Source organism: Somniosus microcephalus, chromosome 16 (genome assembly GCF_052327205.1).
Source record: "Somniosus microcephalus isolate GS21.2 chromosome 16, FLI_Smic_1.0, whole genome shotgun sequence".
Lineage (NCBI taxonomy): Eukaryota > Metazoa > Chordata > Chondrichthyes > Squaliformes > Somniosidae > Somniosus > Somniosus microcephalus.
In genome coordinates, this window is record NC_141002.1 from 57,765,049 (window position 1) to 57,782,484 (window position 17,436).

The following is a 17,436-nucleotide window of genomic DNA, read 5'->3' on the forward strand; positions in this document are numbered from 1 at the left end:
CATATCACCACTTCTTGGTTTATCTAGTCTTTGTTCTAGCGTTTCAAACTTGGTAGTGTTCTGTGTTATGGGCCTTGATCCATCTCTAATTTAAAAAAGTAAAACCTTAGTTCTAATTGTATTGTTGAATGTTTAAGGATACATTCAGTGGGAACAATATTACTAACTGTTAATGCAGATGTTCTGTTTACATTCCTTTAGGCACAATTTAGAATTCTTCCCAATAGTCCTTACACTTTTTTAGCTTTTTGGAGGTTAATAGTGTCAATTTTTTAAAAGTACAATATGATTCTTTCTTTAAGATCAATACTAATACTAAAAATGGCTGCTGCAGGCTTCTTGCCTGCAAGAGTGGAACAGGGCCGGCTGCTCAGAAGCAGCTTAAGAGGAGAGGCAAATTGTTTCAAATAATTAAGAAATGGTGGGGCTCCAGAGTGCAATCATGGGATCTTTCAAAAATTTAAATCCCTTACCATTGCTATGGTGGTAATGGTGGAAAATTATTGTACAATTTAAATACACCCGCCCATATTTGGGCAGATGTATTCAACTGCTGCCATCACCTCCGATTGAAAAATCCAGAAATGACGGCAGTTGGAAGGGAGCTCACGGAATGATTCCTTGACCAAATATCTGCCCCTGCCTACCCCACATCCGTTCAGTATCAGGCAAAATTCAAATTCCTGGCTATCATGTCTGAGTGATTGAAAATGCTAACATTATGGCCCGGAATTTGCAGTCCTGATGACGGCTAACTGGCAGTGTTCGCCACCATTTCGCCTTTGAAACTGACCGCAACTTCATGATTTAGCACATGCACAGCCTAATGCGGAAATCCTGAAGTTGTGGTCTGTCATTCACTGCTCCTCCACAGGCTGTGCTGTGCACCCCCGCCCACAGAACCGGCAATTAATGAAATCTCCCAAATCATGGAAACTGATGAAAACTTTGGCTCTTCAATACCCCATTAAAAGTTAGACACTTGGACTAGGTGTAACTGGGGTTTTAACAGTGTATTGCCTGCTAAACAAAGGTTATAGCCCTGAAAAATGAATTTTAATTTTGTGGAGTGTCAAATTTATACATTTTAATAAAAATTAAAATTTTTAAGAAACTTCAAAAAAAAGTTTTTTTAAGTTTGTTCATTATTTCTGGTTGCCTTTTCCCCATGTGAGAGCCTCATTCTTTGTTTTGCTCTCGCTAACATTTTTAATAGTGTTAGACTTCCCACTTCCTGGTTCGCTGTCGGTGAGAATTCTGAGTTTTGATTGGCTGCTTGGACAGCTTGTTGACATCACAGTAACTCTTCGCTGGGAATCCCCATCAACTTGCGTTGATTTCAATTGCGCATCAGAAAAGCTGAACTTCTCGCCACAGAGATCTCGAGATCTTTGTGCGAAGCTTACTTCGGGGCCAATGGCAAACGTCTTTGCTTCTCCACTGACCGCAAATTACGGGCCTATGAATATCAAAAGAATACAATTTTTTTTTAGAAAATTTGTATTTTTTATGACCAAATCTTCATCTTGTGCACTGTGCCTGGCTATGTGGGCGGGTTGCCTGTTCCCAGGCCTTCACTTACGCTGCTCTGTAACGGAGGCCCATGAGCGCAGCCTCCGTTACAGAGCAGCATAAGTGAAGGCCTGGCAACATCCCTTTGTCTTCATGAGATTAGTATTCTTTAGGGCATCACTAATGTAAACCTGCAGCATACCATTTTGTGCCACAGTAATATTGGAGCAACAATGTGCTGTCACCACTCTGCCCAAGTTGTATTATGTTAGAATTTAAAAAAAAAAAAAGTAGTTTGTGATTGATGCTTGCAAGGTTTCCATTGCTACCAAATGACAGCCAAGGTTTCTGGACTGTGCTAAATAGATGGGTGTTAGATTGTGCCACCTGTAGGATGAACATGTTTGCTACATTAGGAAAGAAGGCTCTAAAATTGTTTAACTATATGTTTAAATCGTTTAGCTATATGTTTAAATTGTTTAACTATATGCTTAAATTTTAACATTCTTCTTGTTTGCTGGAATTGCAAAAAGGACTGATGCTATAATTTAATTTAATTGGCACAGATCTGTGATACGGCCTGTACAAAAAATGTCTCGTCCCCCCATTGCTGTAGGCTTGTTATTGTCAATAAGTGGTGCCATCATTCTGTGCAGTCATTGAAGTCTGACATCTGTAGGTTATTTTGTGACTGAAGCACCCATAAAAGAAAGAAATGTGGTCCAATGAAAAATGTTAAATAGCAACAACTTTTTCCAAAAATTGGAAAAACCTTTAAAATTGAAGTTCACATTTAGCGAAATTGGAATACTCCAATTAATCTAGTGAAGGGATGAGAGGAGTTACACATTTCAAAGGTATGTTCTTGCATTATAAAATGATCTATGGGCCTTTGTCCAGTCTGATCACTTACATTTTGGACCATCCATAGTTCTTTTCCCACAAAACCAGAGACTTGGATAGATTTGCATGGATACTATAGTTGTCCTGCCACGCCCACAAAATGGGTTGTCTGACTCATTGCCTTTTATGCTCTACTTCTTGGACTTTCCATCTGCTTTTACTTGACTTGACGTTTTTAGCATCATGCTGGCCCACGGGATTTCACAGCATGCAGATTTAATGTGTAGAGGATGTGGTATTTGTCAGTTAGTGAAATATGTCTGGTGGTTCTTTCTTCAGCAGCTTTCATTTGCCTGCGTCCTGTGTGGTCTGCCTTTAGACCACTAATTCGAGCCCACTTTAGTCAAGTGAACCCACTACCTTCCCAGCTGCCTGTGATATGTCTGGATTTTCAGGAGAAGCAGTCTTTGAAATGGGAATGCTGACTGGGATATTAAGCATGCAGAAACTTCAATTGAATCAATTTATATTAGACTGAATTTCATTACTTTATATTAATAACCTGTATAAATCAAGAGAGTAAATGCCCCATAGATGTTTTCTGAAATATATAAATCTAATTGTAATTGTATGCTTTTTTTAGTCTTAAACTGCATAAATTGAAGAAATAAATGTTGGTGTGTTTTTTTAAAAAAAATCTGTTTGACTTGGCTTGTTCTCCTTGTTCAAGGCATTAACAAAGTCTGCTGTACTACAACAGCAAGAGATGAGCAGAAAGCACCTTCAATCAACCATAGAGAAACAAATGCAGAAATGTGAAGAACTGCTCAACGCCCAGGTAATGTTATTGCTTCAAACACAGACATCTTGTTTTTTGTGTGAAGTACAAGTGTCCTGAGTAATTAGTTACGCGTTTTGTGTGGGTTTGAGAATCTTCTGTTTTACTACATCATTTATTGTTACTTCTACTTATGGTGCTCCTAATTCCTGCTGTTTCTTTCATGTGAGATGTTAATCAAAGTAGTTTTATTACTTGCAATGGTCAATTACTGCTCACATTTTCTGAATCAGTTAATTAAAACTAAAGTTGCTAATGGTCTTGAAGTGAAGCTGTATCAGCATTTCTTAGTTCATGGGCTAGTCATACAGTAAATTTGCATCAATTTGACATATTTCTTGCATCACACCAACATTGAATCTGTAGTATAACTCCAGTTTAAGTTAATCCATCTCTGCCTTCTGAAGGGACAATTTTTCACAGTACGAGCTTTGCACTGGCTGCAGTATAAGAGAGAGCTAGAACTTGTATTTATATAGCACCTTTCACGACCTCAGGATGTCCCAAAGTGCTTCAGTCAATGAAATCCTTTTGAAGTGTAATCACTGTTGCAATGGAATGCGGCAGCCAGTTTGTGCACAGCAAGGTCTCGCAAACAGCAGTGAGATAAGTGGTCAGTGATGTTGATTGAGGGACACTGGGGAGAACTCCCCTGATCTTCAAATAGAGCCACGGGGTCTTTGATGTCCACCTGAGAGGGCAGACGAGGCCACAGTTTAACATCTCATCCAAAAGATGCACTCTCTTAGTACTGCATTGAAATGGCAACCTAGATTATGTACTGTTCTCTGGAGTTTGGCTTGAACCCACAACCATCTGACTCGGAGGCAAGAGTGCGATCACTGAGCTAAGACTGACACCTGACTAGCTGCTGCAGAGCAATAACTAGGGTGGTGCAAAGCAAAATGTCTAAATTTAAAAAAAAGTTTAAAAAGTTTGCAGCTTATCTATTGGATCACCTTTGTATTTTATCCACATCTCACTTTCCATTCTTAATGTTACTGTACAGAATGTTATGATGTGACAGGAGGAGTATTATAAAAAATGTTTGCTCCCTTGCTGCCCTCAACCAGCAGTGCTACAGTATAAAACAGGGTAGTCCGAGGTGGCATTTAGAATTCTAGGACAACCCAGCCAATTATATAGGTATTTTTCAAACTTTGTGCTCCTAAATTTCTGATTGAGGTTGCTGGAAGCACAAAGTCTAAAACTTAGCCTTTATATTTCTCCTTCAAAATAAGTGTGTTACTTTGCTCCAGATGTTGCGCAGTTCTAGGGTTTGTTCTTTCCACATGCACAGCAAAATGACAGCTGCTTTCCTGCTTAAAGCAACACATTTTATGCTACAAGTGATACTTCTGAAATATTAAAAGGTTTGCTACTATAACCATTTACATTTTATTGCTTCTGGAGCTGTTTTTAAAAAAAAAAAAAAAAAAAAAAAAAAAAAAAAAAAATTCTGAACTTGCCATCACTAATAAAAAATTCTTCTCACCTTGATCGGCAGTGTGCATTATTTTGGGTTGCATTTTCCTTGATTTGTTCTTGAATGTTTTTTTTAAAACATGTTCTGCTTCAGTTGACCGAGGTTTTAAAATTTTAGTACTATACATTTTTCTGAAACTTGATAATTGGCTTCATATAGTTTATGCATTTGATATGTTTACCAAATAGACAGCCTGATTAAATCTTGCAAAAGGGATGCAATAGTGAGTACATTATTAAATCAGGAGCACCCTTTGGATCAATACCATATCCATTAGGTGCCGAACAGGTTTTCTTAATATACAGTGGAAATAGAAAATAATGTTTAAAAATATCAAACAACTATCTAAATAAGAACCGTAATGTTAGAAAGTTAAGTGTTCTCTAACGAGCTGAACAGTTCATTAATTTAAATGGTATCATGGGGTAGCTTGTGCAACTGAAGCAGGACAGCAATCAACAGCAATTTGCTGACTTACAAATGAGAGATTAAAACATTTGCCCCCTCATGTGAATGTAAAATATCCCAGTGTTTTTCAGACTTTTTTTCTCGCCACCCAGTGGAAGAAGAACACTTATCCCCACGACCCAAATCAGTAATATCTTCTGACTAGAGTTTTCATAAAATCACAATACATGCTATTTTTAACCACTTCACTTCAAGTAATAACATCGAATTTACTTGAAAAACATTTTAAATGCAGTATAAATACAGTAAATAAAAAAGATCAGGTTGAGTTTTACTAACTTAACGTGATGGGTGGGTCTGCCTGTTGTTCATGATCTCGTTCCAATCTGGATCACAAGATGAAAGTGAGCCTCCAAATGTCCTTTTCTAATTACAAAATGATCCATTGTTGTCACAGACGGTAATAACACATGATATACATACGGCAGCACGCAGCTTCTTAATGTTAAGAGTTCCTGCTCTTACTCAGATCTCTGGAAGGCAAAGGAATCCAGGGAAACCTATCCCATTCACAGGAATCTCCACAGCGCAAGCACAGGCAGAGGCCTAGTAACAGTTCAGTTCCATTCAGCACTACCCTCTCGGTTAGGTGGGAATGGTACACGTGATTACAACAACCCGCCATATAGTGCCTTTACCGTAAAGACAGTCCTGAGGCACTTCTCAAATAGGCATAGGGGAAATGCACTCTCAAGTTGAAGTTTACGGAGAAAAAGGTTTGGCAGCTCCGCGTTCTTTGAGATGAGGTGAGACGACACTGTCTCTAGTACAGTGTTTTTCAGAATTCGGGTCATAACTCCATGCGACCCAGTAATTAATATCCCGCGACCCAGTACTGGGTCGTGACCCGAACTTTGAAAAACACTGCAATATCCCATGGCACTATTTGAAGAAGAGCAGGGAAGCTCTCCTGCTGTCCTGGCCAACATTTATCCCTTGATGAACATCACTAAAATAGATTAACTGGCTATTTATCTCATTGTGGTTTGTGGGACCTTGTGCGCAAATTGGCTGCCTACATTAAAACATTAACTACACTTCAAAAAAGTACCTAATTGGCTGCAAAGCACTTTGGGACATCCTGTAGCCATGAAAGGTACTATATAAATGCAAAGTCTGTTCCAGTACAGCTACAACACTGGCATCTATCTGACAATGTGGAAAACTGCCCAGGTATCTCCTGTCCACAAAAAGCAGGATAAATCCAACCCGGCCAATTACCGCCCCATCAGTCTACTCTCAATCATCAGCAAAATGATGGAAGGTGTCATCGACAGTGCTATCAAGCGGCACTTACCAATAACCTGCTCACTGATGCCCAGTTTGGGTTCTGCCAAGACCACTCTGCTCCCAACCTCATTACAACCTTGGTCCAAACATGGACAAAGGAGCTGAATTCCAGAGGTGAGGTGAGAGTGTGACTGCCCTTGATATCAAGGCAGCATTTGACCGAGTGTGGCATCAAGGAGCACTAGTAAAACTAAAGTCAATGGAAATTGGGGGAAAAACGCTCCGCTGGCTGGAGTCATACCTAGCACAAAGGAAGATGATTGTGGTGGTTGAAGGTCAATCATCACAGCCCCAGGACATCGCTGCAGGAGTTCCTCAGGGCAGTATCCTAGGCCCAACCATCGTCAGTTGCTTCATCAATGACTTTCCCTCCAACATAAGGTCAGAAATGGGGATGTTCGTTGATGACTGCACAGTGTTCAGTGCCATTCACAACTCCTCAGATAATGAAGCAGTCCATGCCCGCATGCAACATCACCTGGACGACGTTCAAGCTTGGGTTGATAAGTGGCAGGTAACATTCGCGCCACAGAAGTGCCAGGTAATGACTATCTCCAACAAGCGAGAGTCTAACCACCTCCCCTTGACATTCAACGGCATTACTATCGCCAACTCCCCAACCATCAACATCCTGGGGGTCATCATTGACCAGAAACTTAACTGGACCAGCCATATAAATACTGTGGCAACAAGAGCAGGTCAGAGGCTAGGTATTCTGCAGCGAGTCTCACGCCTCCTGACTCCCCAAAGCCTTTCCACCATCTACAAGGCACAAGTCAGGAGTGTGATGGAATACTCTCCATTTGCCTGGATGAGTGCAGCTCCAACAACACTCAAGAAGCTCAACACCATCCAGGACAAAGCAGCCCGCTTGATTGACACCCCATCCACAACCTTAAACATTCACTCCCTCTACCACCGGCGTACCATGGCTGCAGTGTGTACCATCTATAAGATGCGCTGCAGCAGCTCGCCAAGGCTTCTTCGGCAGCACCTCCCAAACCCGCAACCTCTTCCACCTAGAAAGACAAGGGCAGCAGGCGCATCGGAACACCACCACCTCTAAGTTCCCCTCCAAGTCACACACCATCCTGACTTGGAAGTATATCGCCGTTCCTTCATCGTCGCTGGGTCAAAATCCTGGAACTCCCTACCTAACAGCACTATGGGAATACCTTCACCACAGGGACTGCAGCGGTTCAAGAAGGCAGCTCACCACCACCTTCTCAAGGGCAATTGGGGATGGGCAATAAATGCTGGCCTTGCCAGCGCCGCCCACATCCCATAAATGAATAATTAAAAAAAAAAGTTTGTTCTTGCTGTTTCTGTTTGCCAGTTATGAATACACATTCTCTTCTACATAGAAATACATGGAAGTTACAACACAGAAACAGGCCATTTGCCCAACCAGTTCTTTTCCATGTTTACCCTCCATGCGAGCAACTAGTTTTCCTCGCACTGTCCCCATATCCTTTGAATCCCCTTTCCCTCATCCACCTATCCTATCTAATCTAGAATGTTGATATAGCTTCTGCCTTAGCCACTAACCTTGGAAGTAAATTCCACAGCCTCATAACACTCTGTGTGAAGAAGTTTCTCCTGCCTGCTGTTCTAAATCTCCTGCATTTAATCTTGTATCTATAGCCCCTCATTCTTCATCCCTCAATTACTGGAAACGGTCTGCTTACATCTACCCCGTCCGATCCTCTCATAATTTTAAGCACTTTTCTATTATATTGGTCCATAATCTGCATTGTTCTGATGCAAAATGGCCCAAATTTTCATGTCTGTCTTTATATTTGTATTCCTTCATACCAGCCAGCATCCTAGTGAATCTGAGTTGTACCCTCTAAAGCCTCAATATTCTTCCTACTGTGTGGAGCCCAGTACTGCAGACATTATTCTGAGGTCTTAAGGTTTTATAGAGGCTCATCGTCACCTCTTGGCATTTATATTCTATATCTCTTGAGATAAAACCTAGAGTCCCGTTAGTTTTTTTTTACAGCCTTATCAGCCTGATGTGCTGTCTTTAATGTCCTGTAAACCTGTACCCCCAAGCCTCTCTACTCTTTCACAGCACCAAATCTATTTCCATTCAGAGTATAATTTGTTTGTTTTTTTACCAAAAAAACTCACCTCGCTAGAATTCTATCTGCCACTTTTTAGCCCATTGTCCCATCGTATCAATATTCGGCTGCAGGTTCCTTTGGTCTTCTAAAGAATTAACTTCTATTTTGGTATCATCCGCAAATTTCGGCACCATTTGGCCTATATCCAAATCATTGATATACACAGTGAACAGAAGTTGCCCCAAAACTGAACCCTGACGAACACTACTGCCCACTTCAAACCACTCTAGAAAAACTGCCCTTAAACTTTTTTCTCCCCCTCTAGCCAATTTTTAATCCTGTTTTCTATCCTCTTTTAATTCCATATCCTTAAAATACCTAGTAATCTCCCATGTAATACTTTGTCCAAGGCTTTCCTAAAGTTCATATACAATACACTCAATTGTATTTCCCGCATCAATTTAGAGTTATACCTCACTTAAATCCATAGAGCGTACATATAGGTTGGAAAAAGCCAAGGTTTGGAAACCTCCCCGTGTGGTGGAATTAAACTATTAATCCATGCAGCTTACCAGCACAGTACACTGCTAAGTTTCCTACTGCCTGTTCAGCTAAGACCCACCCTACCCACTAAGACATTGGCAAACAACATTATCTGATTCAGCTCATCTGCTGCTGAAACCCTCATCCATGCCTTTGTTATCTCTAGACTTGACTTCCAATGCACACCTAGCCGGTCTGCCACATTCTACCCTCCGTAAACTTGAGGTCATCCAAAACTCTGCTGCTCATGTCCTAACTCGCACCAAGTCCCGTTCACCCATCACCCTTCTGCTCACTGACCTACATTGACTCCCGGTTAAGCAACGCCTCGATTTTAGAATTCTCACTCACTGCTCACGATGTGGTCTCCTCTACATTGGGGAGACCAAACGCAGATTGAGTGACCGCTTTGCGGAACACCTCCGTTCAGGCTGTAAGGGTGACCCCGAGCTTCCGGTCGCCTATCATTTTAATTCACCGCCCCATTCCCACTCGGACCTCACCGTCCTCGGGCTCTTGCATTGTTCCACGGAAACCCAGCGTAAGCTCGAGGAATAGCACCTTGTCTTCCGATTAGGCACTTTACAGCCTTCCGGACTCGATATCGAGTTCAACAATTTCAGATCATAACTTCAGCCCCTATGACATTTTTATATATTTTTTTTATCCACACCTTTGTTTTGTGCACTTCTCCCTTTTTTTTCTCTCCCACATGGCAGCTGTTTCCTATTCTGCCAGTGCATTTCACACTTCATCTAGAGCCATCTTTTGTCTCTTTACTCGTCCTATCACCATCTCGTCTCATCTTGAATACCTCTTGATGTCTCTTCACTTCTCTTTTGTTCATTCACCCCCATTTCCCACCCCCCCAAACTGGCCTTTTAATCTGTTTCATTTCCTGTGTTTTTTCTCAGTCCTGACGAAGGGTTTCAACCTGAAACGTTGACTCTATTTCTCTCTCCACGGATGTTGCCTGGCCTGCTGAGTTTTTCCAGCATTTTCTGCTGTTATTTAGAATTCTCATACTTGTTTTAAAATTCCTCCATGGCCATGACCCTCTCTAGCTCTGTAACTTCCTCCTGCCCTATGATCAACAACAATTTGTATTTATATAGCACCATTAACTTAGTAAAACTTCCCAAGGCACTTCACAGGAGCATTATAAAACAAAATTTGGCACCAAGCCACATGAGATATTGGGACGGCAGAAGTAGGTTTTTTAAGGAGCTTTTTAAAGGAGGAAAGAGAGGTAGAGGGGCGGCGAGGTTTAGGGATGGAATTGCAGAGCTTAGGGCCTTGGCAGCTGAAGGCACGGCCACCAATAGTGGAGCGATTAAAATCAGGGATGTGCAAGAAACCAGAATTAAAGGAGGGTTGTCTGAGGGTTGTGGGGCTGGAGGGGATTAGAGATGGGAAGGTTTTAGCAGCAGATGAGCTGAGACGGGGTGGAGTCGGGCGATGTTCCAGAGGTGGAAATGGCCGATCTTAGTGAAGGCACGGATACGTGGTCAGAAGCTCATCTTGACACCAAGGTTGCGAACTGTCTAGTTCAGCCTCAGACAGTTGTCAGGGAGAGAGGTGGAGTTCAAGGCTAGGAAACGGAGTTTGTGGCAGGGACTGAAGCCAATGGCTTCGGTCTTTCCAATATTTAGTTGGAGGTAAGTTCTGCTCATCCCAGTACTGGATGTTGGACAAGCAGCCTGACAAATTAGAGACAGTGGAGGGGTCGAGAGAGGTGGTGGTGAGGTAGAGCTGGGTGTCATCATGCATGTGGAAACTGACGCTGTGTTTTCAGATGTTGTCACTGAAGGGCAGCATGTAGATGAGAAATGGGATAGATCCTTGGGGGTCACCAGAAGTAATGGTGTGGGAGCAGGAAGAGAAAGCTGGACAACAGTGGAGTGGCGTTGGAGGAGGATGGTGTGGTCAACTGTGTTAAAGGTTGCCGGTAGGTCGATAAGGCCAAGGAGGGATAGTTTACCTTTGTCACAGGCACATACGGTGTCATTTGTGACTTTGATAAGAGCCGTAGATATCCTGAGATATCTGCGCTCCTCCAATTTTGGCCTCTTGAGCATCCCCAATTTTAATTGTAACACCATTGGTTGCCGTGCCTTCAGCTGCCAAGGCCCTAAGCTCTGGAATTCCCTCCCTAAACCTCTTTGCCTCTCTAACTCTTTCCTCCTTTAAGGCACTCCTTAAAACCTACTACTGGCCTAACATCTCCTTATGTGGCTTGGTGTCAAATTTTGTTTTATAATGCTCCTATGAAGTGCCTTGGGATGCTTTACTACGTTAAAGGAGTTATACACACACGTCGTTGAATCGTGTGGGAAGAATCCAGGTCCCCAATGACTGGTCTACCCCTCCAGACCCCATTAATGAGCTAGGCTTGTTGGTCAGTCCCCGGAGTACAACGTACTCCTACGTGACTTAGATATCGGATCACCAAATTTACCACAGCTGATTGACTCAGTTTTAATCATGCATCATTCAGCATGTTAGTTTCGAGCCAATTTGACTGAAAATAAGCCCCACTTACTTTTACGACTCTCACATACTGGAAGGACAGTCACAAATTGATTAGACAACTAAGCAGCACTGGTTTGAACTGTCTCTCGGCACGTCACTGTCCTGAGTAGATCTTTCCGTCAGGCTAAAGACAGTGTATGAGGAAACTGAAGCTTGGCACAACAGCTGTTACTTGGACGCTGGATACAAGACCATATACTAATATAGCCAAGGTTTAGTGTATATCATGATTGGACTGCCGAGAGGAAAGCAGTTGCTGAAGCTCTTTACCTCCAGCTTTTGAATTACCGTTCAGTGGAATACGTCATGTGTCTGTGTTGTGGTCTGGAGGATAGCAGCAATGCAGTTTGTGATGAATTGTGCTGCTCATCATGTCACTTGTGAAGAATTCCTGATATTAGAAAAACAACATTACTGCTGAGTTTTTCCAGCATTTTCTGTTATTTTGGATTTCCAGCATCTGCAGTATTTTGCTATCATTACAGCAGAAGGAACGGTTAGGATGTGTGGCCCAAATAAGCGTTCTTTTTACAAATGCACGGAGTATATTAGGAATAAATTGAATGAATTGCAGGCGCAAATTCAAAGAGTATAACATGGTAGCCATTACTGAGGCATGGCTGCAAGACGGTCAGGACTGGGAACTGAATATACCAGGTTATAAGGTCTACAGGAAGGATAGGGAAACTGGTAGAGGGGGAGGAGTAGCCTTAGTGAGTAAGTATGAAATTACTTTAATGGTAAGCGAGGATATAACTAGAGGTAAACAAGCAGGCAGTGGAGACTTGATGGGTAGAGTTAAGAAATAGATAAGTATTTAAGCCTTTAGTGGGAGTTGTGTATAGGCCCCCTGGTAGCAGCTGTAGAATGGCAGAATGTATAAATGCAGAGATTAGACAAGCATGTAGCAACAGCAGAGTGGTTTTAATGGGGGATTTTAACTTTCATATAGATTGGGGTAAGCAGACTAGCACATGTCAGAAAGGTAGTGAATTTTGTGTGTGTTCAGGGCAGTTTCCTGCAAAATTATGTCCCAGAACCAACAAGGGGGCAGGCCATATTAGATTGAATAATGAGATTTAGTTAACCGCCTAATGGTGCCTGAACATGATCATATTATGATTGCTATTTGATAATGTTCAACTTTGTGTTTGAAAGGGAGAAATGTGAAACAGCTACTAAGATTCTAGATTTAGGTACGGCTGACTTCAATGGGATGAGACAGATACTGTCCACAGTAAACTGAGCAAATCTGTTAATGGGTAAATCGACAGAAAATCAGTGTGAGGTGTTCAAAAAAATAATTTAACATGATACATAACCAGTTTATACGCCTACGGGGCAAGAGCTCTACTTGTCAAAATAAACAGCCATGGACGACAAAAGAAGTAAGGGACTTCATAAAGCTAAAAGAAAAAGCACACAAGAATGCAAAAAGTAGCACAGATTCTGCCGACTGGGAGAGAAACAAAGAACAACAAAATATGACAAAACAAATAGTAGGAGCTGCAAAAAGGGAGTATGAAAAGAAACATGCAAGGGATATAAAAATCAACACCAAAATTTTACAATTATATTAGGAAAAAGAGGGTGGTCAGGAGCAATGTGGCCTCTTGAAAACCGATGATTGGTGATATTGTAAATGAAAATAAGGAAATGGCGAACATGTCGAATAATTACTTTGCATCAGTATTTACAATAGAGGAAGAAGATGGCATGCCGGACACCCCAAGGAAACTAATATTGAATCAGGGACGGGAACCTCACCAAAATTAAAATCGGCAAAATAACAATAATGAAGAAAATAATGACACTAAAAAGTGACAAATCTCCAGGACGAGATGGTTTCCATCCCAGGGTTTTCAAGGAAGTAGGTGAGAACATTGCAGATACCCTAACTATAATCTTCCAAGCTTCTCTCGATTTCAGGAACCATTCCTTTACATTGGAAAATTGCACATCAATCCGCTTTTTTTGATTTGTTCATGCGATGTGGGCATCGCTGGCACGGTCAGCATTTATTGCTCCTCCCTAATTGCCCTTGAGAAGGTAGTAGTGAGCCGCCGCCTTGAACCACTACAGGTGATGGTACTCCCACAGTGTAAAGAATACTGGTTGGAAAGCGAGATGCACTCTGGGGACTCCTGCACTACCTGCCTGGTCTTCCCCTTCTGTCTGGCGGTCACCCATTCCCTCTCTGCCTACACACTCTTAAGCTGCGGGGTGGCCACCTCTAGAAACGTGCTATCCATGAAGTTCTCAGCCTTGTGAATGCACCGCAGTGACTCTAGCTGCCGCTAAAGCTCCGAAACCTGGAGCTCGAGTTGCTGCAGCTGCCGACACTTCCTACACATGTGGTCGTCCAGGCTACGCGAAACATCCAGGACTTCCCACATGGCACAGGATGTGCACTCCATGGCCCTGCCATGCCTCTAGTTATTAGATTAATTAACTAAAGTTTTTAGCATAGCCCTCTGCCCTTACTTAAAGACTAAAAGACAACAGACAAAAAAAAAGTGATACTCACTGGCCCGAATCTGAATAGCAAAGAAAACATAGACGATAGGAGCAGGAGTAGGCCATTCGGCCCCTCGAGCCTACTCCGCCATTCAATGAGATCATGGCTGATCATCCAAACTCAGTACCCTGTCCCTGCTTTCTCCCCATATCCCTTGATCCCTTTAGCCTTAAGAACTATATCTAACTCCTTCTTGAATATATTTAATGAATTGGCCTCAACTGCCTTCTGTGGTAGAGAATTCCACAGGTTCACCACTCTCTGGGTGAAGAAATTCCTCCTCATCTCTGTCCTAAATGGCTTACCCCTTATCCTTAGACTGTGAACCCTGGTTCTGGACTCCCCTGCCATCGGGAACATCCTTCCTGCATCTAGTCTGTCTAGTTCTGTTAGAATTTTATAAGTTTCAATGAGATCTCCTCTCATTCTTCTAAACTCCATCGAGTATAAGCCCAATCGACCCAATCTCTCCTCATAGGTCATTCCTGCCATCCCAGGTATCAGTCTGGTGAATCTTCGCTGCACTCCCTTCATGGCAAGAACATCCTTCCTCAGATAAGGCGACCAAAACTGCACACAATACTCAAGGTGTGGTCTCACCAAGACGACTGCAGCAAGACATCCTTGTTCCTGTACTCGAACCCTCTCGCTACGAAGGCCAACATACCATTTGCCTTCTTAACCACCTGCTGCACCGGCATGCTCACCTTCAGCGACTGGTGCACAAGGACACCCAGGTCTCGTTGCACATCCCCTTCTCCCAATCTATTGCCGTTCAGATGATAATCTGTCTTCCTGTTTTTGCCACCAAAGTGGATAACCTCGCATTTATCCACATTATACTGCATCTGCCATGCATCTGCCCAATCACCCAACCTGTCCAAATCATACTGGAGTTTCTCAGCATCCCACTCGCCCACCCAGCTTTGTGTCGTCTGCAAGCTTGGAGATATTACATCTAGTTCCCTCGTCTAGATCATTAATATATATTGTGAATAGCTGGGGTCCTAGGACCAATCACTGCGGTACCCCACTAGTCACTGCCTGCCACTCGGAAAAAGACCCGTTTATTCCAACTCTTTGCTTCCTGTCTGCCAACCAGTTCTCTATCCAAGTCAGTACCTTGCCCCCAATCCCATGTGCCTTAACTTTACACGCTAATCTCTTATGCGGGACCTTATCGAAAGCTTTCTGAAAGTCCAAATACACCACATCCACTGGTTCTCCCTTATCTATTCTACCAGTTACATCCTCAAAAAATGCCAGTAGATTAGTCGAGCACGATTTACCTTTTGTAAATCCATGTTGACTTTGTCTGATCCTGTCACTGAAAACGATGTGACCTTTACCAACCAATCAGTTACCAGCTATCCTGTGACATCACTCCTTGTGGGTTTTTTTTCCCCTGCCGCCGCCGGTGAGTCTGGGCCTCGCTCTCTCTCCTGCTCCTTATACTCCTCGCTGTCCTCACTCAGGCTCCACCCAGAGCCGCTGCCGGTGAGTCTGGGCCTCGCTCTCTCTCCCTCTCTTTATACTCCTCGCTGTCCTCGCTCAGGCTGGTGAAAAGCTACAAACAGCTGAGGTCCAAAGAGACTTAGGGGTTCATGTACATGATCATTAAAATGTACAGAAAACAATCAAAAAGGCTAATAGAATGCTGGCCTTTATATCTAGAGGACAAAAATACAAAGGGATAGAAGTTATACTACAGCTATATAAAACCCTATTTAGACCACACCTGGAGTACTGTGTTCAGTTCTGGGCAGCACACTTTAGGAAGGATATATTGGCCTTGGAGGGAGTGCAGCGTAGATTTACCAGAATCATACCCAGACTCCAGGGGTTAAAGTACGAGGAGAGATTACACAAACTAGGGTTGTGTTCTGTGGAATTTAGAAGGTTAAGGGGTGATTTGATCAAAGTTACGTTAGGAAACACTTCTACACGCAAAGGGTGGGAGAAGTTTGGAACTCTCTTACACAAACGGCAGTTGATGCTAGATCAATTGTTAGATTTTTGTTAACCAAAAATGTTAAGCTATATGGGGCAAAAGTGGGTATATGGAGTTGGGTCACAGATCAGCCACGATCTCATTGAATGGCAGAACAGGCTCGAAGGGCTAAATGTTCCACTCCTGTTCCCATGTTCCTGTAACTGCTGTTGCCTAGCAAGGGCTCAAACACATGCTTATCAGCAACCCATTTGAAACAGTGGTAACTGCAGCAGCGTATTGACATTGATTGGTCTTAAATAGATACTATTTGTATGTTTTTGAAGCATGCTGAATAAATAGTGTGTAAGTGGAAGAATCTTTTTTTTTCTTCCATCAGCAACACTGTGTCAAGGCACTTTTACTTACTATGAGTGCCAGCAATTGATGATATTCTAAAGATGCAACAGTAGTGTAGATCCCACTATCTTTGTGGATTTTTCCTTCGGCTACTGGAACAAAAGAACCCATGGCTGTGCTGCTAAACTAGTTGAGGCAGTTCAGTGCATCTGCACCTTTGCATCAGGAGCTAAGATTGTGTCACGATATATGTACTGTATGATGCACTGTGCTGGTTCATCATATATTACCATAACCGCCACTCCAATATTTTAATTATTAAGAGGAGGAAGCGCTATTTCTGTTTGCTTCCTGTCTGATATTTATAGAAGACTGAGTGGGAAAAATTCGGTTGGTTAGTACCTCCTGTTAGTGCCTCCGGGGGTGCTAACGAGGCGCTAGGAACTTGGCGCCCGAGCGCAGCGATTTTAGCGCCGCTCGCAAAATTGACCAGCCGTTTTGCGGCGACGCTAAACACTACCGCCACGATCTCCTGCACCCGCAGATTGTGCTGTCAGTCAAGCGTGTAGCGCCCTGGACCGGATATTGAGTCGCACCCCCTACCTTACCGCCTGCCGCTAGGAACGACAGGTAGAGGGGAACATTTTCAGGTCAGGAAGGGGCTGGGGGAGCGCTATTTAAAGGTGGGCGCTTCCTGCCTTTTCTTGTCGGCAAAATTTTGGGTACATGCAGGTTGAGAGAGGGAGAGACCCAGCAAAGGTCCCAGCAGATTGGAAAACTGCTAATGTAACACCCTTATTTAAAAAGGGTAGTAGGCAGAAGGCTGGAAACTATAGACCTGTTAGCCTAACATCTGTGGTTGGTAAAATTTTGGAGTCCATTATTAAGGAGACAGTAACGGGACATTTAGATAAACATAATTTAATAGGACAAAGTCAGCATGGTTTTATGAAGGGGAAGTCATGTTTGACAAATTTGCTTGAGTTCTTTGAGGAAGTAACATACAGGGTGGATAAAGGAGAACCAGTGGACGTAGTGTATTTAGAC

At 42.7% G+C, this 17,436-nt stretch overlaps 1 protein-coding gene across 3 annotated transcripts in view; it reads left to right on the forward strand.

The window, feature by feature from the left end:
• Positions 1–17,436, forward strand: part of LOC147106208 (coiled-coil domain-containing protein 91-like) — a 172,315-nt gene that overhangs the window by 88,356 nt on the left and 66,523 nt on the right. For all 3 annotated transcript variants that reach the window (XM_086009098.1, XM_086009097.1, XM_086009099.1), the window contains exon 8: positions 3,086–3,193. In XM_086009098.1, coding sequence (XP_085865224.1) covers positions 3,086–3,193 — 108 coding nt within the window. The remainder of the gene's footprint in view (positions 1–3,085; positions 3,194–17,436) is intronic.